The sequence below is a fragment of the Micromesistius poutassou genome (assembly GCF_964030765.1).
Source record: "Micromesistius poutassou genome assembly, chromosome: 11".
Lineage (NCBI taxonomy): Eukaryota > Metazoa > Chordata > Actinopteri > Gadiformes > Gadidae > Micromesistius > Micromesistius poutassou.
In genome coordinates, this window is record NC_140281.1 from 10995841 (window position 1) to 11017839 (window position 21999).

The 21999-nt window shown below is 46.7% G+C and overlaps 1 protein-coding gene across 1 annotated transcript in view; it reads left to right on the forward strand.

Annotated features, from left to right (window-relative positions):
• The window catches only part of cubn (cubilin (intrinsic factor-cobalamin receptor)), a gene marked incomplete at both ends in the record, with an annotated part of 58673 nt that extends 36944 nt beyond the window's left edge, over positions 1-21729 (forward strand). The window contains 27 exons of the mRNA XM_084475492.1: positions 362-508; positions 1255-1445; positions 2266-2434; positions 2925-3099; positions 4133-4311; positions 4594-4803; positions 5109-5249; positions 5637-5821; positions 6460-6631; positions 7419-7622; positions 7848-7997; positions 8218-8339; positions 9038-9263; positions 9792-9979; positions 11851-12007; positions 12914-13063; positions 13788-13976; positions 15278-15407; positions 15704-15921; positions 17196-17395; positions 17796-17958; positions 18446-18654; positions 19045-19189; positions 19809-19990; positions 20391-20556; positions 20965-21200; positions 21622-21729. Of these exons, the coding sequence (XP_084331618.1) occupies positions 362-508; positions 1255-1445; positions 2266-2434; positions 2925-3099; positions 4133-4311; positions 4594-4803; positions 5109-5249; positions 5637-5821; positions 6460-6631; positions 7419-7622; positions 7848-7997; positions 8218-8339; positions 9038-9263; positions 9792-9979; positions 11851-12007; positions 12914-13063; positions 13788-13976; positions 15278-15407; positions 15704-15921; positions 17196-17395; positions 17796-17958; positions 18446-18654; positions 19045-19189; positions 19809-19990; positions 20391-20556; positions 20965-21200; positions 21622-21729 (4712 nt within the window). The remainder of the gene's footprint in view (positions 1-361; positions 509-1254; positions 1446-2265; positions 2435-2924; positions 3100-4132; positions 4312-4593; positions 4804-5108; positions 5250-5636; positions 5822-6459; positions 6632-7418; positions 7623-7847; positions 7998-8217; positions 8340-9037; positions 9264-9791; positions 9980-11850; positions 12008-12913; positions 13064-13787; positions 13977-15277; positions 15408-15703; positions 15922-17195; positions 17396-17795; positions 17959-18445; positions 18655-19044; positions 19190-19808; positions 19991-20390; positions 20557-20964; positions 21201-21621) is intronic.
• Between the last annotated feature and the right edge of the window lie 270 nt (positions 21730-21999).

Below are 21999 nucleotides of genomic sequence, written 5' to 3' on the forward strand. Positions count from 1 at the left end.
AGAATGTCGGCAACTCGCACGTGTTGGCGTGTTGATGACGCTTTCAAGCGTCACTACGGCGGGAACACGCCCTATGGCAGGAACAAAAAACACGCCAGGAGCAGTGTCTATTCCCCACGGCCCTACTCCTATATAGGGCCACTGCAAGGCAATTTCAGTACAGGTGCAATATCCAGAAGTGCAATATCTCGCCTGCTATGGTATTGTTTTGTATTGATCCCCAAAGGTAATTGTTTCACAATGTATGTGTTTGTGTGTGAGTGTTTTCTCTGTGCACATGCACACCCGCACACACACACACACACACACACACACATTTATAGTGCACGTTTGCCGTCTTGGCCTCTGCCCCTGACACCAGGTGAGAGCAACCTGTCTCCTCTGCTGGCCAGTGTGTGTGGCCGGGAGCTCCCCGGACCCCTCCACTCCACGGGGGACTCCATGTTCATCCGCTTCACCTCCGACAGCAGCCTCAGCGGGCGGGGCTTCAACGCCTCCTACACCAGAGGTCAGCCATTTATATATATAGAGAGAGAGAGAGAGAGCGAGAGAGAGAGAGAGAGAGAGAGAGAGAGAGAGAGAGAGAGAGACCCGATAAGGAAGACGATTAGATGACATGCTACAAACCAAATTGTATTGATCAATTCTTTTGACCAGCCCCCGGTATTCAGAGGACAATGGAGAATTCTGAGAGACAAAGTAAGGGCTTACAGAGGGTTGAAGATCAGCTGAATGAAACGGGATATCAATTGATCCACAAATATTGGGATGTGTATGTTTTCTTCTCCCCTTTAACAATCCCTGGGGGGTTGGTTGTGGTAGGCTCCCATCTCTGATGACAGGAAGGATCAGGCCTCAGGCAGGTTCAGGTTAACACCAGCTGGTGTGAGTCAATACCCTCTTAGATCTCTTTACTCCAGTGTGCAGGAATAATGCTTACTTTTCAAATTTCAACTACATGCAAAAGGTTTGTAAACGCAAAAAAACACACAAATGTATCAAAGACACATTCAAATCATTCAAATCATCATAAATACATATTACATACATGCATACATTTTGCACAAGGGAAAGTAACTTTTGTAGGAAAGACCAGCCCTACACTACACAATAGTCTTAGAAATACACTGCCAGTGACCCTCTGTTTTTAATGGTTTTGCTGCTTAGGGGGCAATTTCTGTAGAGGGGTGAAATAAAGACTATAACAAAAAAATATCCATGTGTAAAGCTTTTATTTCCTCATTTTGTGGCCAGGTTGTGGGGGTCTCCTGCACGCTGACAGAGGGGTGCTCAGCAGCCCTCGCTACCCCCAGAACTACCTGCCGGGCCTGGACTGCAGCTGGCACGTCATGGTCTCTCCGGGCTTCCGTATCTCCGTCAACTTCCAGGCGCCCTTCCAGGTGCAGGGCTTCAGCAACCAGTGCAGCAACGGAGACTATGTGGAGGTACGGCCGCCCAGGGCTCGGGGTCACACACACCCTGTTGGTTCATGGGATGAGGGTTCATATTCACCCGTCACGGTCTGTGTCCGAGACGAGCGACGACCGTGTCTGCCTGTTCTGTTTTGTAGAAGAAATGTTATGTGCGTAATGTTTTGTGACATGTTCACCCACCGTGCGACGTTATTGCTTTGTTTTTATAGATTCCACTACAACTCTTGAGTGTTATTAATTGAAATACCTCTTCTCTTGTGGCCCCCTCTATTCTTCCACCCCCATCCACCCCACCCCACCCCCTGTATCCTTTTATCATCCCCCCCTTGATCTGTGTCTCTTGATCGCCCTCCTCCCCAAAACCCTTTCATCTCTCATCTCTTCTCTTCTCTCCCCCCCCCCCCATCACCTTTGCTCCGTCAACTTCCCCACCCTCAACCTCTTTCCTTTCCTTTCCTCTCCGTCCTCTTCCTCACACGTTGCTCCTACCCTCTACACCCTAATCCGCCCTCATCTACCCTCCTGTGTTATAAATGGGGCCGCAACCCCTCCCATCTGTTCTCCTCCACCCCCCTCCCCCCACCCATCTTATCTCTGCTCTCTTCAATTACCCTCTTCCTCCTCCTCCTATTCCTCCTCCCCCCCGCACCCCACACACACACACACACACACACACACTCACACGCACACGCACACACACACACACACACACACACTCACACGCACACACACACACACACACACACATGCACACTCACACGCACATACTCACACGCACACACACACTCACACGCACACACACACACACACACACACACACACACTCTCACAGCTGAGGAATGGTCCAGATGCCACCGCTCCGTCCCTGGGGGGTCGCCTGTGTGGCACCAGCCCCCCCGCGGTGGTGCAGACCACCGACAGCGACCTGCACGTCCGCTTCGTCTCGGACGCCTCCAACGAGGGCAGCGGCTTCAAGCTGACCTTCGAGGCCCACAGCCTGGGTAAACAAGGGAACGAGTGTGCATTTTGTTTTTTACGGGGGCCTTGCTGACAAGAGACAGGAAGGGATTTATTCTCAGAGGAATGTTTTGTTTGGATTTCGGAAACATTTCTGAAGCAGATTTTGCTCAATCTGTTTATTTCATCCATCGATATGATACATATTGTTGGCCAATCGGATGAGTGAAACACTGTTTATGCAGGTTGTTCGTAACTTCCCATGGTTTGGATTCTTAATTTCCCCAGGGTAATGACCAGATTCAGTGCTCTGCTCAAGATGCAAATAATAATACAAAGAAATAGAGAATATTAATAAAATATGTCAAAATATGAACTTGAAAAGACACTGAGGCAATAAAGGCTATAGAAATAGGGAAAATAGGAAAATAGTCATATATGTAAGCAAGTTTCCATCAAATGAAAACAGTGATTCAGTCTGCTGTCCCATCACTCTCTGTCCTATCTGCTGGCTGTCTGTTTTCGGGGGCGTAGCTTGCGGTGGGTACATCGAGCTTGGCGATAATGACCCTCCAGGCTACATCACCTCACCCAACTACCCGCAGAACTACCCCCAGAACTCGGACTGCGTCTGGGTCATCGCCGTGCCCAACGGGGAGTCGGTCCAGATCGACTTTGAGGAGGATTTCTACATTGAACCCACATCCAGGTAAGGGCCGTTGCGTGTGAAGCGTTGCAGGAGGCCTGACTGTAGACCTACTACTGTAATGAGCTAGTTATACCACTAGTCAACCACTAGTTATAGCTGATCGCAGATGTTCATGTGTTGCTCGTTGTGTCAATATCCACCTCCACTTTTATGCACAGTTTTATTTTATTACGTTTAGCAAATCCAGATATACATCAAACAAAGTCTGCATGAACTCATGGCTCTTTGCTTTTTATTAAATGTTAGATCCTTAACACCAGATGAGTGTAACGCAAACTATTCGACAATTTCGGGGGAGAGGGGCTGAAAGGGTTTCTCCAGACAATGCATATTTGTGGAGTTGACTGCACTGAGGCTTACCTAGATTCAGATAAACTCGTCCAATGCGTTGTCAACCCATGATGGAAGGCCTGGAACCGGTTACCTTAAATGTGTGTGTGCTGAGAGAGAGAGGGCGGGACTTCCATGCACGCTTCAGAGAGAGCGATACCGTTTCAGTTACATGGAGGTTATTGGTGAGAGGAGAGAGGGAGGGACTTTCAATAAAAGGACTTCCGTTAAATGTTTTGTCCAATTCTTTGTCCAAAAACGAAGAACGTATTTATTCTCCTTGACTTGGTGTTCTTCTTGTCATATTCTTATTCATCTCGCTCCAGGAGACCACCAACCGACTTACACAGCTCATAGGAAGTAAACTAACGGAAATTGTGTTACTTTAGACTTTAGCCTTTAGACTTTATTGTCCCCAAGAGGAAATTCTTTTTCACATCACAGGTACAGGTATGAACCGCACACCGACAATAATAACAAATGGACGACAAACACAACAAAAATAACATGCAGACAGAATATATAGACAGACTGGGACTGGAGTGGTTTTATCTTGGCCTTTTGTTGAGGGCTGCTATGGCTGCAGGCACCAGGCTTTTGCCATAGAGATAGAACCGGATAAGCTGTACAATTTTGGGAGATCCTCTCAGCCTACAGGGAAGGTAAAGTACACACGCCCACCTTCTCCTCCTCCGTCTCCCAGCTGTTTATATGACTACCTGGAGGTGCGGGACGGCGTCACGACAGAAGCTGACCTCGTCGCAAGGCTGTGCGGGGCCACGCGGCCCTCTACCCAGCATTCCACCGGCTCCTCCATGCTGCTGAGGTTCCGCACGGACACCAGCGTCACACACAAGGGCTTCAAGGCCAAGTACTCCATAGGTGAGAGCCGGGGGGGGGGGGGGGGGGGGGGGGGCACATGCACACACACACAACACATACATGCCCATAACAACTTACTTACAACTTTACTCACTGTGTTTGAAAAATAGTTTTTGTTCAGAGAAAAGGTATAATAATTGAATATGTGCGGTTAAGTCAAAATGATGAGTTTTTAGAAAATAATGACAAACAATACAATCTAAAAATTCATTATAATAACATTATTCGGTATTAAAAGCAAAAACAAGAAGCCGTTTCCCCAGCGTGTGTTCCGTTCCTCAGCCACGTGTGGTGGGACCTACATCAGCCAGAGCGGCACCATCAGGAGCCCGGGCTTCCCCGGGGCCAACTACCCCGACGGCTCGAGCTGTGAGTGGTACCTGGAGGGCCCCACAGGGCACTTCCTCACCCTCAGCTACGGGGCCCTCAACCTGCAGACCAGCCCCGACTGCTCTAAGGACTACGTGGAGATCCGAGAGTACAACGCCTCAGGTAGGGTAGTAGATACCGGACCCTTCAACCCCAGCAGGTGACCAACGCTACCTAGCTACCACAGGTCACTAATGCTACCTAGCTACCGCAGGTCATGTATCATTTAGCATAGCATAGTGTTTTAATAAAAATATTTAAGGGTCATTTGCATAACACTGTGGAGTCCATGTTATCAGAAAAATGACAGTCACAAAAATAAATTGTTGATATTGAAGTGCACAGGCGAATAACGGACAAAAAACGTAATAACAAACTTTTCGGACACTGTTTGGACGATGTTTCTGTATTTTTGTCATTCTTCCCAGGGCGTGTTCTGGGCAGGCACTGCGGCAACAGCCGCCCACTGGCCATGGAAACCAGCGACAGCTTTGCTTATGTGAAGTTCATCAGCGATGCGAGTGGTAGCGCTCCTGGCTTCAGTCTCTCTTTCCAAGCTAGCATCGAAGGTACGGTCGGTCCTCAGGTCACGCTAACAATTAACTCCTATTCTAAGCTACATAGAGATATTTTCACTGTGTATATATTTCATCAAAATCAGAAAGCTTTTATTGCCAAGTTAGTCTGAACATACAATGAATTTATTTTCTCATATATGGCAAAGTGAAGAAAAACATATCTAAATCACAAACAAGTCTCAAACAAGTGCAAAGAGCATCAACAAATTGCAAGATTGTTGCTCACAGTTTGAATTCATGGGGTTGCAACATTAAAAATTTGTGTCAAATAAACAACCCAATCAATTAAATATATGCAGTACAGAAATCCAAAGTGAAAAGGTTAAATGAAAGCATTGGCACAGGAACTGAACTGAATCTCCTTGATCCTTCGTGTAGGATGTGGAGGAGAGCTCAACACCCCCTCAGGCACCATCTCCTCCCCCAACTACCCCAACCTCTACCCCCACAGCCGCGTCTGTCGCTGGCTGGTCGTCGTCCCCCAGGGCCGCAGGGTCACCCTGACCATCAACGACCTGAGACTGGAGGGCTCCGAGACCTACTGTAACTTTGACTACGTTGAGGTATGGGCCACCACACGACATGATGATCATCATGATGATCATGATGGTGATGGTGATGTTGAATATGCAAATGTGCATAGGCTTATGTCCATTTTGGGTGTTGCTGCAAGAAAATCATTTGAATAGCTAAATGTCAGGATTTAGATCCTGATTATTCTTATATAACACTCATGAGTGATTATTAGTCACTGTTTTTATGTCTTAGCATAAGACTGATTAACTATCGTTGTGATCTGCTTTTTTTCCAGTGAGGATTTGTCTGAACTACGAATTAGCACAATAACAGACATGCATAACAAAATAAAATAACAATCATCATTAAAACTCTTCCTCTCCCTCTCCCTCTTCCTCTTCCTCTCCCTCTCTCTCTCTCCCTCTGACTCTACCTTTTCATCTCCATCTCACTCTCCCTCTCCCACTTCTTCTCCCTCTTCCCTCTCCCTCTCCCTCTCCCTCCTCCCTCCTCCCTCCTCCCTCCCCCTCTCCCTCTTCCCTTCCCTCTCCATCTCCCTCTCCCTCCTCCCTTTCCCTCTCCCTCCTCCCTCTTCCCCTCCCTCTTCCCTCCCTCTCCCTCTTCCTTCCTCCCGCTCCCTCTCCCTCCTCCCTCTCCCTCTCCCTCTTCCTTGTCCTTACCTCAGGTCCTGAACGGTGTGACGGAAGACTCTCCCCGACTGACCCGCTACTGCGGCTCGGTCCCCACGGGGACCCAGGTCCGGTCCTCGGGCCACACCATGACGGTGGTGTTCCGCACCGACGCATCCGTGTCCAACGGCGGCTTCACCGCGTCCTACTCCTCGGAGGAGGCTGCAGGTCAGAGGACGAGGACCTTACTGCCAGAGAGTTTTATGCGATGAAAGGGGAACCGTCACCATTGGGTGTTCTCCAGTATAGGAGGGGGCGTCTTCATGTCTGTGACATCAGTTGCGTTTCCTTGAAAATAAGAAAAGCAGAAAAGCTTTGAACATCAATCATGTCATCGCTACCAGATTTGTGTTTGACTAATCTCGGATCCAGCAGTCCTACTTTGTTATATCAGAACTCCACAACAACACGCATACGAAGCGCTACTCTTTTAAATAAGATAAAAGATAGACGTGAGCCCTTCTAGTTTCAAAATCTGGAAGTCCAAAGGGTGCAAAATGTTGTATGTGTATTCACTATGCAGATTATTTACTCCTCTACAACTCCAAATGAGATGTTGTCATGAACGAGTACCTTGACTTATTCACACTGAGTAAGGGGAAACACAATGATGACCTCATCTCTACACATATCTCAAATACAGTAATGAATTAAAGTAATGTGCTTTGTTGGACATCACGCTCCAAATCCCTTGAGGGACATAGCTTCTTAGCTTCATACTGTTCGGCTGTTTGTTTTGATTGAATTCTCCACATTGACATTTTACATTGAGTCATTTAGCTGATGTCCAAAGTGCCTCGTAGCATACAAACCAAATCTGAAGTGCTACCAGCAATTCCAAGCAAATCAAATCACAAATCAGCTGTCCAGAGTGGCAATTGAAATCGACGTACAAAAAGTCAAACTAAAAACATCCTGCATGAACTCGTCTCCTCCGACATTGTCTCTGATGCAGTGTGCGGCGGTATTCTGGACAACCCCGCTGGGGGGAACATCACTTCCCCTGGGTACCTGGTGTCCAACTACAGCAGCAACCTCAACTGTGAGTGGCTGATCCAGAACCCGACGCACGTCAACTCCTCCATCGTGGTGCTGATCCAGGACCTCCATCTGGAGCACCACCAGACCTGTGAATCGGACTACCTGCAGTTCCGCCTGGGTGAGTGATGCGACGGAAGATCACTGGAATGAAAAACGTGTTCATTGCAATTGTTCACTTTAATGTAACCTGTTAGTGAGTTGCGGTGCACAACGGTTATTGTTATTTTCGGCTGAATTTCAACCTTATCTCTCTCTCTCTCTCTCTCTCTCTCTCTCTCTCTCTCTCTCTCTCTCTCTCTCTCTCTCTCTCTCTCTCTCTCTCTCTCTCCTCCTCCCTCTGCAGGTGACTACAACGGGGAGATGCTGGCTAAGTTCTGTGGTCAGACCACGCCTCAGGTGCCCATCGTGGTGTTCACCCCCGAGCTGTGGGTCCACTTCCAGACGGACCAAACCGAGGGGGACCTGGGCTTCAAGGCCCAGTACATGTTCTCTGGTCGGTTCCCGCAGAAGAAACTCAATATACTTAATATACTCAACCATGGGGAAAACATTGAACATATCAGCCATATTTATTTTTTCTGATTCAATTTAATTGAATTTGCTTTACTAAAATAATACAAATTTTTAAACATATATATTTATATAAATCTATATAGGCCTATATAATTATTTTGTATTATTCTATTCTATTATTCTTATTTTGCAACTTTCAGATTGTGGTGGATGGCAGACCGGAGATGGAGGTCTGATCTCCAGCCCCAACTACCCCGACCTCTACCCGGGCCCCAGTCGCTGTGCCTGGCTTCTCGAGGCCCCTGAGGGCCACACCATCACTGTGAGTTAGCTGTAGACTAAGAGTTTATATTGTATTTTATATGACATTATATTAAATAGTTCTAGTTCCTAGTTGGTATGTTTGTTTGCAAGCTAGGCTGTGTATGTTGTTGATATATAAAAGTCCTCTTCATGAGCAACTGGTCATGTAACTGAAAGAGTTAGAAAGTTGGACTGGTGGATGTCATTTATTACAAAAATAAATCATGTCTGTGGTATTTATGCTGATAGAGAATTTTACCTTTTGACTCATTCGTGCTGATGCAAGCTCAGTTATTTAATCTGTTTTCATAATTCATAAATGCCTTCACAAAAAGGCCACCTAGTTGTGTAACAACACCGTGCACAGTGCGCCTTTGTCTCTTTTCGCTAGCATGACCAAGTTTTAAGCATTTAACCCGGACCTTTCTGGCCCGAATACCTACATTTAGTAGTAAGTGCTTTTATTCAAAGTGTCCTAAAAGTGAGGCGGCTAACAATGAAAATATATCGAATCAAAATGGAGTAGCTACAAAAAAAGTGTACAACCTACTTTAAATGAAACAACTAAGGAGAGTGCAGAGCAGCATAGCAAACACAAATACAGGGTCAGTCATTATCATTATGTTTATTATCTATTTGCAATGCTCCCAAGCTGTTACTGTCCCACACGTCCAAGCATCGTTCTCTGTCCTGCGTCTGTCCTGCGTCTGTCTGCAGCTCACCTTCACCTACTTCAGCCTTGAGGCCCACACCCAGTGCAGCTGGGACTCGCTCACCATCTTCAACGGCGCCTCCCCCGGCTCGCCCATCATTGGCCAGTACTGCGGCACCAGCTCCCCCGGAACTGTCCAATCAGGATCCAGTAAGATGGCGGTGGTCTTCTTGGCCGACCACAGCGTGTCCAGAGGGGGCTTTGTGGCCTCCTGGACTGCAGACTCCTCAGGTAAGCAGCAGCTTAACAGTTTTTCAGATTTCCATCTTTGTGATGTAGATACTCATGAGTGACAGCACTGTAATGAAACAGTTATTGACCACTATATATCTTTTTATTATGGTGAATTACTTAACTTGGATCTCTGATTCGTATGACTTGGCACTTTCTCCAGGTGTTTGTTTTTCAACTAGGTCTTGCAGCACTATCAATTTTTACGTAATGACTCCAATTAAGATTTTATGTTTTGATTTTCCTCAGCCTCAGTTCGATTAAAAGCCTCACCATGCTTTGTATAAAAGGATCTTCTAAATTTAATATAAAGTATACATTGATGAATGATGTTTTTCCAACTGACTAAAGCAACTTATAACAATGTCATGTGATATTATCGTGGCCGTGAAATACAAAGTGAGCGATGTCTCTCCCTGCCTACCGACACCATGGTCGAGTAATGACGACATTGAGCAATGACATGAAACAAAAGCAGAGATAATGGAACCGAACGGATCCACCACTCTGTCGTCCTCGATGACCCAGGCTGCGGTGGCGTGATCCACGCCGACTCCGGCTCCATCCGCTCCCCCGGCTACCCGCAGAACTTCCCCGCCAATGCAGAGTGCTCCTGGCAGCTGGTGGGCCACGAGGGGAGCCACCTGGAGATGAGCTTCCATGGGGAGTTCCAGATCCCGGACGACAGCGGGACCTGCCAGAGCAGCTACGTTAAGGTATGATGGGGGAGGGAGGGAGGGAGGGAGGGAGGGAGGGAGGGGGGAGGAGCTGGGGAGGAGGGAGGGAAGGGGGCAAAGGATAGTAAAGGTTGGATGGAGGTTGAAAGAGTTAGGGGGTGGGAGGGAAGAGTGAGGGATAGAGGGACGGAGAAGTGATGGAGGGAGGGAGGGAGTGGTGAGGGAGGGAGGGAGGGATCAGTGTGGGAGGGAAGGAGAAGTGAGGGAGGGAGAGATGGAATGGTGAGAGGGGGGGGTGGAGTATTGAGGGAGGGGGGTGCAAGGACGGATGGAGCAACAAAGGGAGGGAAGAGAGATATTGTTATAAAAAGTGATTATTGATTGAGTGAGAGAAATGGGGCATTGTGGTATATCTAATGTGATTCTATCTTGTGTTATTGTTATTCAAATATTGATTACCCAGATGTTAACTGCCTTGTTTTTGTATTGCTTTAGCTATATTTTCTGAAGGTCCATCCCTGTAAATGTAATTACATTCCAAAGAGAAGATTCCAGAGAGAGTAGGAAGAAGGGTGGGGGTATGTATGGATGGAAATGAAAGAAAATGGGGCGATCGAGTGATTGTAAGACAAAGGATTGAGGGAACAGGGAATAATATATTGAAAGAGTGGGACAGATACACCAAATAGACAATAGGTAGACAAACGACGAATCAGAAGAATGAGTGAACTGATAGTTAATACCTTTCTGTGTGCATTATTTTACAGCATTAAATGTTGCAGAGTTGTCAAATTATAACACCATTGGACATCATTGCCCAAAAATCTAAAGACATGTACATGTTAGCAATGCTAATGTAGTAGCAGCAGAGTTTAATGTGGTCACGGAGTGCATGTCCAGTATAGTAATGGCAACGGAGAAAAGAGAGATTTACAATGCGGCAGTGAAGTTGGACATGGAGAGAACATGTTTACTACGCTGACCTCAGTTCTTTGTGCCATGTTGCACCCTCAGCAGATATTCTATAAGACCTGCATGGAGTTCACCTCCGTGGGAATGGCATGGTTTATTAACCAAGCTAAATCCAATCACATTGCACACGCACACAAACGCACACACGCCTTAACGCTTTCTACTCTGTCCCTCCCCATCTCTCTTTAATAAACACACATACCTACCAACACCTTGTGCTATGTATACATAATACACTTCTCTTTTTTCTTGCAACATACTTTTGTATCTTACATCATGGCTGTTTTTTATCCACCCCTAGTCAACACTCTTTCTAATTTCTATGCCCTAGAGGTAGGCGAGCTAAAACATGTTCAAACGTTGGTTCAAGAAAATAACTGAATAGAAAAAAAATTCAAGAAAATAACTGTGATTCACTACTGTGAATCACAGTTATTTTCTTGAATATTTTTTTCTTGAATAATGATAGTAAATTATTTAAGGGACATAATCGGTCTATATAATAATAATCGACCCATCTTATCATGTCATAGACATCCTAATCTCATTAAGGTTCATATTCATGTCTGTATTCTTGTTCATATTCATGCTCTTTATATTCATGGTTATATGAATGCTCATTTTGATATTCATATTCATAATGACAGTCATATCGATGCAGCTGTCTATATTCATATTTGTGTTAATATTCATATTCTTAAGCGGGTTCATAATCACATTCATAGTCGTGTTCATATCCGTTTTCACATTCATGTTCGCATTCATGTTCATATTCGTGCTCTATCCATGTTCATATTCATGTTCATATTTGTGTTCACATTCATGTTAGTGTTCATATTAGTGTTCATATTCGTGTTCATATCCATGTTCATGTTCATCTCCGTGTTGGTATTCCTGTTCATACCCGTACTCCCATGCGTGTTTGTGCTCCCGACCAGGTGTGGTCAGGCAGCAGCCAGACGGATGAGGCCCTGCTGGCGACGGGGTGTGGCTCCACCGCCCCGGGCCCCATCATCGCCCCCAACAACGTCCTCAGCGCCCGCCTCCAGGCCTCCGGGCCCCCGGGCAAGGGCTTCTTCGCCTCCTTCACCTCCAGTAAGGCAGCCGAGGGAGGCTCCCGTGGGCCACGACGTCATGTGACGACATGTGGTCGAGTTCTTCCAGCGTAATCCGTGGAACAAAAATACCAGCACTAAATAAAAACAGTTCACGTAATGTTAATGCGATAAATATGCTGTGTAAACATTAGAGTTTGCGGTAGATATTATCGACGGTATATGCTACATTATTGAAACAATACGATATTGGCTGTTATACACAGGTGTTTAAAGTGACCATTGTTGGTGTTTTTGCTATCGAGCTTTGTAGTAATATTCATTGAATGTAGTGATAGTAGTCCTATTCAAAACCAGTATCATTATGTGTTTGTGTGTATGTGTGTATATATGTAAGAGATAATGTATAGAACGCCGGTCATTATCGGGAAAATAAGCCCCAACAGGGCGAACCGGACACTGACGCGAACTGGAGGTGTCTTGCTTCGCCCTGAAGGGGATTATTTCCTGATAATGACCGGTGGCGTTCGGTACATTATCCTGCTTATTACACGGCTACTTGCCAAAACGAAAAAATAACTTCACCTGCTGTGTTTTTTTACAATTTATTTGTTACCAGCATTCGTAGTGTTGACGCTGGGGTTGATTAGTTACCGGACTACTTGCGAAGTGATACGAAAGATTACCTTGACAGCGGTCATTATATGCTTAGCGACGGTCATTATTGAAAAATAATTGACCGCCGGAAGTCGGGAAGGCCCATGCAAGTGAACGGAGCGTTCCACAGCGTTGAGAAGAGCCGTGGAATAATTATGAATAATGCATGTATGATGCATGTATGTACATAATCATGCATGTACGTATACGTATGTTTGACTGGATGTACGTATGCACGAGTGCAGTAACGCTAACTGCCCTGCCTTCCCTCCTTCGCACCAACCCTCAGGGTGCGGGGCCAACTTCACGGCCCGCAGCGGTCGTGTGGTTTCCCCCAACTACCCGGCTGACTACCCCAACCACTCCAACTGTAACTACACCATCGACGCCGGGGAGCGCACCATCATCGTCCTCACCTTCAGGTCCTTCCAAGTAGAAGGTAACCCCAGACACGTGTCAACGCCGTGTGAAACCTAGTGCTCCATTGGGTCATGTATTGCAATCAGTCATTTAAAGAAAAAGAGCAATATAGATGTAGTTAAGGCAGATGGTAGAGCCGATACCAATTCTTATTTTTGCATTTTTATGCTTTATTATAGAGTGAGATAGAGAGGAAGGTATGGGTGCATGCTCTGCCCGAGTGCCGGTACCAATTCTGAATCATTCACTTTTAGTCTCTGGCTGTAAGGTGTATTCATTAGTTTATGTTTTTTTATTGAACATAATACCCTGGGTTGGGGCCAGTAAGACCACTGGGGTTCAAGCTGCTGTAGGTAAGCTATAGAGCAGAGAAGATCAGAAGAGAGCAAGATTTAAATATAATAAATAAAGAATTGAACAACCCCAGAAAGAGTCAACCTAAAACAGTGAGTCTCAGAGCCAATTTCACTCACTAAAATATAGATGATAGATTGCTCTGGCATTTCTCACAAATTAGCCTCAAGTTATATCGGATGGCATCGGATATTTTCTGCCCAGGAATGGTTGGGGGGCAAAAGGTGCCCGAATGGGCCCATGTATAATGGTAGCAGAAACAAGCAAAACAAAAGTTAGTTAAGAAATAACACATAGTAGCAAGTTCAAAAATCACCATGAAAATGAGCCGTGTCTGTTATTCGCTCACACCACTAGATATATCACAGCCTTCTTCTGCGTCTCCCTAGCCTACTCCACCTGCAGCTTTGACGGACTGAAGATCTACCGGGGGCTGGCCCCCACCCAAGGTCCCCTGGCCACCCTCTGCGGCACCACCATCCCGGGACCCTTCTCCACCTTTGGCCCCATGCTGCTCAACTTTTACTCCGACAACGTCATCTCCGACAACGGCTTCATGGCCGAGTACCGCGCCATATGTGAGTGATGTGTATACTGCACGCTCCCGTGAGTACAGTTTGGAGGTGCGTTTATCGGACACAACTTGCCACTGACATTATTCTCGACTCTTTTGCCTCGGGACGGATGCAGGTGCTTCGCAAACAGACAGAAAACAAATAATCGTAATAATCTTGCACATCAACCAAACCCTGATTGATATGGGATTGACATTTGGATCGCACTCTCATGAATAGAAACAAATTGCTCATTGTTAATTCGTCATTAAGCTCAAACTACGGCCTTGAGTCGGCCAATCGCCCCCCCCCCCCCCCCCCCCCCCCCGGGCTGAAACTGTCTCCATGTGAAGCTATTTGCTTCGTCATCACTAAAACCAGCGGCGTTGGTTCAAACTCCTCCACCCACCCATCCTCCTCCTGCTCGCTACCCGTGGGACTGGGTGGTTTTCGGGGTGCAGGCTGTTTACAAGCGGCCGCAGGGGAATGCGTGGAGTGGTCCGTTCGGCGGGGGGGAATGCGAGGAATGGCAGGACGCTGCGCTTTTGGAACAATCAGAGGGGATTTGACCACGGCGGCCCGATGGAGAGAATAGTCCGCGGCAGTGGACGAAAGGAAAAGAGGAAACGAGAGAGAGAGAGAGAGAGAGAGAGAGAGAGAGAGAGCGAAGTTGAAAGAGTGAAACCGTAGCCTACATCATAACAACCTGTGAACACAACATGAATCCCCCCTCCCCCCCATCCCCTTCATTCTGACAACAAAAACAACTCCAGGAAGAAAATACATTGAGCCTAAATGTTAGTGACATGACAACACTTAGACGAGAGAGAAACTGAAGTGACAATGACGATTTTTGAACACGCACACTCACACAAACAAAAAACGTGCACATTCAATAACACCCCATTTTGTGTGAAATTGCAGTGTCACAGATTGCACCTGATCCAGCACTAACTTTAGCAAGGCTTCTGATCTTATTTCACACTTGTCATGCTTCAAACTGGGCTCATGTAATGGTGTCACTTGTTCCCAGGGGGGACATGTGCTTAAGAATACAGGCTTAGGTGTCACAGTTCTATGAGCTCTGATCATCTACTTTATTTGCTTTTAGCGCCTCTCTTCACCTCTGTGTTCCCATCTCATATACGATCACAAATTCTATGCTTTTCAAATATTTAAATGTGACTTTATAACCATTGATATTTTCTGTGTGTGCACGCTCATGTCTTCCTGTGTGGGTGTCTGTATGTGTGTGTGTGTGTGTGTGTGTGTGTGTGTGTGTGTGTGTGTGTGTGCACTTGTGTGCGTGTCCTACTGTTCCCCAGCGTGTGGAGGTTTCTTCAACAGCACATCGGGCACAGTGAGCAGCCCCGCCCTCTCCGAGACCAACTACCATCACAACATCAACTGCTCCTACCACATCATGACCCGCAGCGACAGAGTCCTCGACCTCAAGTACGCCGAGAGAGAGAGAGAGAGAGAGAGAGAGAGAGAGAGAGAGAGAGAGAGAGAGAGAGACTTCTAATGGCTCCAGTGTTCAAAACGGTCGCCAATTTAAGACACTTATGAGTGCTGCCATTGGCCCTAAAGATCTGCCAGCATATGTCAGCCTGTTGGGGTATTTCTCGGGCGTGTTGTTCAGACACACACGCAGTTCACGTGCCTGTGTTCAGCCCCTCTTGTGCCCGAGCGGCAGATAACACGGTGGATTCCCTCCTAGTGATGCGCTGCTGCTGCCCCTTCCTCCCCAGGTTCAACACCTTCCACCTGGAGGCGTCCTCCAGCTGTCGCTACGACTACGTCGCCGTGTACGACGGCGGCAGCACAGAGGCGCCCCTGCTGGGCAAGTTCTGTGGCACGGCCCTGCCGCCCAACCTGCGCTCCTCTGCCAACCAGCTGTACCTCCTGTTCGTCACCGACATCTCGGTCAACGGGATTGGCTGGCGCGCCACCTACTCCATGACCCTGGGTGAGGGGGCGGGGCCTATCCTGGAACACCTTGAGAATTGTAGATTGAATGTATGGTTGTACAGTAGTGACTGTATACTAATTATATGATTACTTATTTATTATTCATTTTCTTGGATACTCAACGATAAGTGGTTATCGTTTATTATTTATACAACCATGTATTTTTCTATTTGTATTTCTACATTATTTGATGCAATGTCTGAATTTCTGTTGCCGTTTATATGAATCAACATCTCAAAAAATAAGAAACTAAAGAAAAACACATCCTCCTTTGATTGTTGCTTCCTAACAAGAAGACCAAGATGGTGGTGGTAGTGGTGGAGGAGGTGCCATTGATATACTCCCCATAAACCCTCCCTGCTCTCCCTCCCTCTGTAGCACACTTGAATTATTCCAACCTCTCACCCAGCTCACTGCATTCCCCCCGGGCCCCTCAGCCCACACAAAGGATCGGTACAGTCTTCACTTACTGCCCAGGTTATGGCCTAGGGAGGGAGGGAGGGAGGGAGGGAGGGAGAGAGAGGGAGGGAGAAATGGAGGGTGGGAGAGAGGGAGAGAATGAGGGAAGGAGAGAGGGAGGGGAGAGGGAGTAAGGGAGAGAGGGAGGGAGAGAGGGAGGGAGGGAGGGAGGGAGGGAGGGAGAGAGAGAGAGAGAGAGGGTGGGAGGGAGGGAGGGAGGGAGAAATGGAGGGTGGGAGAGAAGGAGGGAAGGAGAGAGGGAGGGAAGAGGGAGTAAGGGAGAGAGGGAGGGAAGGAGAGAGGGAGGGTGGGAGGGAGGGACTGGGTGCGGTGGTTTTGCTGCTGCAGAACATCTCCATCCTGCAGCCTCTGCATGTTATAAAGGTGTGACATCATGTTTCTGGGCCACTGTACACACACATATCGAACCATATCAAACCTGTACTGGGTGTCTATGGCGTGTGTTCCTGTGTGTGCCACCGCAACACTAGACCAGCAACCTCAATGAACAGGCAACTCAAATATTAATACGCTTTATTCAAACTGTATTCATATATTCATATATTATATCATTATATATATATATATATATATATATATAATATAGTATAATATATATACATTTAAAATGTACTTTTTACTTGCATTGCAATCATATATAGAAACAACATGGCACAAATTCAGTCAATCAATCAAGGCTGTTCAAAGTGGCCAGTGGAAGCTACTTTTGTTTGTTTGTTTTCACTTAAAGTTTGCACCCTGTCTTTTAAAATGGCTGAACTTCATATCTTTGCATTTTTCTGTCTCATGCAGGTCCGGCCCAGGGTTGCGGGGGATACCTGTCCATGCCCATGGGCACGTTCGGCTCCCCGGACACCAATCTGGACAGCCGCTACGAGCCGTACCTGAACTGCCTGTGGACCATCGAGATGCCCGTCAACAAGGTCATCAACCTGACCTTCGACTCCTTCAACCTGGAGAACTCTGTCAACTGTCGCTACGACTACATCAAGGTAACGGGAAGAGATTCAGTTAAATTGTGTGTGTGTGTGTGTGTGTGTGTGTGTGTGTGTGTGCGCTCGCTGTTACTATATACAATGGACCACATGTGTACCACATTTACGGACAGACCTTGTATTCTGCTTTCAGTTTCATGAGCAAGGAAAAAACAACCAAAATAATGCTTTGTTGGAATAAAGATGAATATATATATATATATATAGGATGATAGACAAAATACTATCATTATTACTATTATTAAGATTTTATTAAGATTATTATTAAGACTTCTTAAGATATTTCCCTATTAATTTAAATTATAAGGTAACCCCGCTCTTTATTGCCCCATGTCCCACACACAATACACACTTACTCTCTTCTTTCTCTTGATATCTATCTCTTTGTATCCTTAAGGTCTATGATGGCGACAACGTGAATGTCCCTCTGGTGGGCTCCTTCTGCGGGAACACCGTCCCCATGCCCTTTGTGTCGTCACGCAACTTCCTGACCGTCCTCTTTGTCACTGACGGGGTTGTGCAGAAGAGTGGCTTCAACGCCACCTACAGGGGGATGGACAGTAAGACACGTCTCATTAATGTTTGAAGTTTTTAGCCCATCCAGTGGACCCAGGGGATGTACTCAATTCACAAACAAAATTAGCATTGTTGCTTAATATTCTTCCTACATATAAGTTTTTATGAATTGAAAAGTGTTCACAAGCTAGACTTTCATGTTCCATCCACATTGATATTTGTCCCTTCGCTCCATAACAAAGGTCATCTTGGGTGACCTTTTGGCACCTGCTTGTCCAGAAATCGAGTGCTCTTTGTCAATGTGACCCAGAGATGGGAGATCACAGATGACGGTTAATTAGCTCATGCCTCAATCAGTGTCTCTTAGCATCATACCCAACCCGCCCGTGCCCACATTTGCCGAGAACCTGAATTATTTTATGGTGCATCAATAGCCTGCAGTGTTAAATATTCCAACATACGTGTACTTTTAGACATCCATAATACTAAAAAGAAAATGATGGAGGTTCCACAATGCCCCCCCACTCACAGAGCTATGCGGCGGCACGCTGAACGCAACCACGGCCGTCCAGACCATCACCTCGCCGTTCTTCCCCAACGCGTACCCTGCGCAGACCTCTTGCCGCTGGCTCCTTGATGCCCCGCCCCAGGAGTCGGTCAAGCTGTCCGTCCAGACCTGGGCCCTGCAGCCGGGCCAGAGCTGCACCGGCAACTACCTGGAGATGAAGGACTGGCCGGTGGTGAGAGGCGCATGGGCTCAGGCCTTTCTGTCAGGGAGGGTTTGGTCAACTAAACATCAGACTTCATTCAAATAAAAAGCATGCAGTGAATTAAAGTGATACGAAAGTGTTACAGAAAGAAAGAAACACGGGAAATCATTGTCATTATCATCCTCCTCATTTTAATGAGAGGCCGTGATGAGCTGTTCCAAGATGGATTGCGGCGATATCATTCAACAGCATTTGTCCTTGTTTTGGACTCAAAATCCAAACGTTTGCACTGACCTGGTTGCAAAATTAACAGGTTATTGCTTCTTCAAATCTGACCAGATTTGTCAGAAGATGGTTCATAGAACATTAAGTTCAATAACACTTCATAATCTGATGAATTCTGTGTCTCTCTCTCTCCAGGGAGACTATGGCCAGTCCCATAAGTTCTGCGCCGGTGACAGCCCGGTACCAGACTTCTACAGCTACGGCAGGACCATCAGTCTGCAGTTCAAGTCTGACACCTTTATGCCAGGAAACGGCATGAGCTTGACCTATCAGGTGGCAGGTAGGCTCAAGTACTATTAGAAACGATGACATCAGCCCCGAGTAAAACACAAGTTTACAATGCTATAGATTCAGAAGGGACAGTATTTGTATCTCTATCTGTCTGTGATAATCCTTTATGGTAAGGTTACACTTCTAGATAAATAGTTGGTACTTCTTTTGTTATTTGATTGGCTATGAGTTACCAAAGGTTTCCTTGTTGCACACCTGAACCTTTAGCATCCCTCACTTGGCATACCATGGTGAAATTATTGAAAATACAATATGTTTGTTTTTTTATCTTGAAATGAGGGTGAAATGAGGGCAGATAATTCAAGACATTCATAGGAATTAGAAAACTATTTTCAAAAGGATATGCAAGTTAATAAGGAGCACGCAAGAATACGCATGCACATAAGATTAGGAATAGGATAAATCAACAAAATATATATACAATATATATATACATAGTATGATTAGTAGATCTGCAAACACAACAAGTGAATACAATCATTATTAAAGTTGTGCAGATCAAAAGTCGTAAGATGAGCTCTTGTATGCCTGTGTGTGTGTGTGTGTGTGTAACTCCTGGCTGCTACCCGACAGAGACAGCACCCTGTATTCACCCTCCCCTCCCCTAGGCTGCAGCCGCACCTACCAGCAGGCCTACGGCTACCTGAAGAGCCCCGGCTGGCCCGACGTCTACCCCCACAACACAGACTGCAGCGTGGTGCTGCTGGCTCCACAGGGCAGCTCCATCTCCCTGTTCTTCAACAGCTTTGACATAGAGAGCCACACCTTCTGCTCCTATGACTACCTGGAGGTGAGCTGGCCCCAATGGCGACTTACGTATGTGTAGAGTGTGATGGTGGCTAGGAGAACCGAGGTCCGGACCTCCCTGGGGTTACTAAAGATCCCACAGCATCAGTCATTAAGACTAGGGGTGCTAAGCCCGGTGTGCTGGTCCAATTCCCATCCCGGGACCTTCGTACCAACAGGGTCTCCCCTATTCCTCCCCTGGTGTCTAATTGGACATCATCATTACTCACCTCTCCACTGGTAGTGGATGTGGTGCACCACACACACACACACACACACACAACCACACCCACCCCCACGTACACACACCAACACCCACATGCACACACACAAACACAGCGTCTTGTGAAGCGCTTCACTCACTATCTGTGCGTCTTGTGGTTGTGCTCTGATGTCTGGGTTAGGTCCGTAACGGCTCCACGGCCAGCAGCCCTCTCTTAGGGAAATTCTGTGGCACCAGCCTGCCCAACCCCGTCTTCCCCGGGACCAACACGCTCTACCTGCGCTTCAAGAGCGACTTCAGCAACGTGCGGGACGGCTACGAGGCCACATGGACCTCCTCCCCGCAAGGTGCCGCCGTCTTTTGTGTTATTTTTTACATTTACCATCAGGAGTATACGACATGAATGAGACTTGATGAGTTCACACCCGGACGTCTGAGCCACACCGAGCCAATCATTTTGCCATGTACACTGTAGCATTTATTATTTATTTAGTTCCCATTGTTTATGCATGGGTCTGAGCCAAATATACCTTATATTTTATATTTACAAGGGTACATACAGGTAAGCTCATAGGTAATAGGTAGTCCAGGGCTTAGACTTGGTCCAGTAGTCTGGTTTAAGTGCTCTGGACTCATTCCGGCTGACACCACATTAAAAAAGAATGGAAGGTTGCGCGAAGGCATCGACCAAATAATAATCCAATCAAGGCTAGCGTAACATATACCTGCGATGCGTCTGGCCTGTCTCTCGGCAGGTTGCGGCGGCACTCTGTACGGGGACCACGGCTCGGTGGCCAGCCCCAACTACCCGGGCACCTATCCCAACGGGACGCACTGCGAGTGGGGCATCCGGGCCCCCAGCGGCCGCGTGGTCACCGTCACCTTCGCCCAGTTCAGCGTCGACGACCCCGGAGACTGCCAGAACAACTTCCTGAAGCTCTACGACGGCCCGGACAGCACGACGGCCCCCGTGGGCCCCTACTGCGGACCGGTGAGTGGACTACCTCCTCACAGAGATGCCTTGTATTAGGAGAACTCTGAACTAAAGAGGTCCGTTTTAAGAGGCTGTTTCGGGAAAATGTGATTATGAGGCCCTCAGTTCAGAATTCATCTTACATGGGAACTGGCGGTATTTACCCGTGCAGTGTTCAAACACTGGTTATAATGTTCAATGTTTCTGATGGGCTAAGAGAACGCCGCAAGCACAACGAGTTCTGCACTCCTGAGATTCCGCTTTATTAGTATTTGGCTGATCCCTGAACCTTTAAACAAAAAATTCAGAGTTAGTATTTGTTTGCTTCTGAAATTTTCCAGACTTTTTCAGTAAAAAGTGACACGTTTTTCAGAGAGCTTTGGGTGTGTGTGTGTGCGGAACCTACGTGTGATTAGTGTCCCCCTCTCTTTCTCCTCAGGAGACCAACATCGCTCCGTTCACCGCCTCCTCCCATCACGTCTACATCGTGTTCCAGGCGCAGTCCAGCGTCCTACCCTCGGGATTCAGACTCACTTGGAGCAGCTGAGAGGAGAATTCATGACACAAACACACACACACGCACACACAGCTTTACAGTTAAATTCATCTCTGTGAAAAAGAAACCACATTTGTTGAAATTGTTCTGCTGCCAAATCAATGTAAATAAATATTTTTTTAATCAACGTCATCAGAAAATAGTTAATAATAATGAACAGCTATATTTTTTTAATCAGTTTTTGTAGAAAATTTTGTCATGATAGGAAATACGTGCATTTTGGATGAGGAATTTGTGATGACCTCAATAAAAGGACAGACA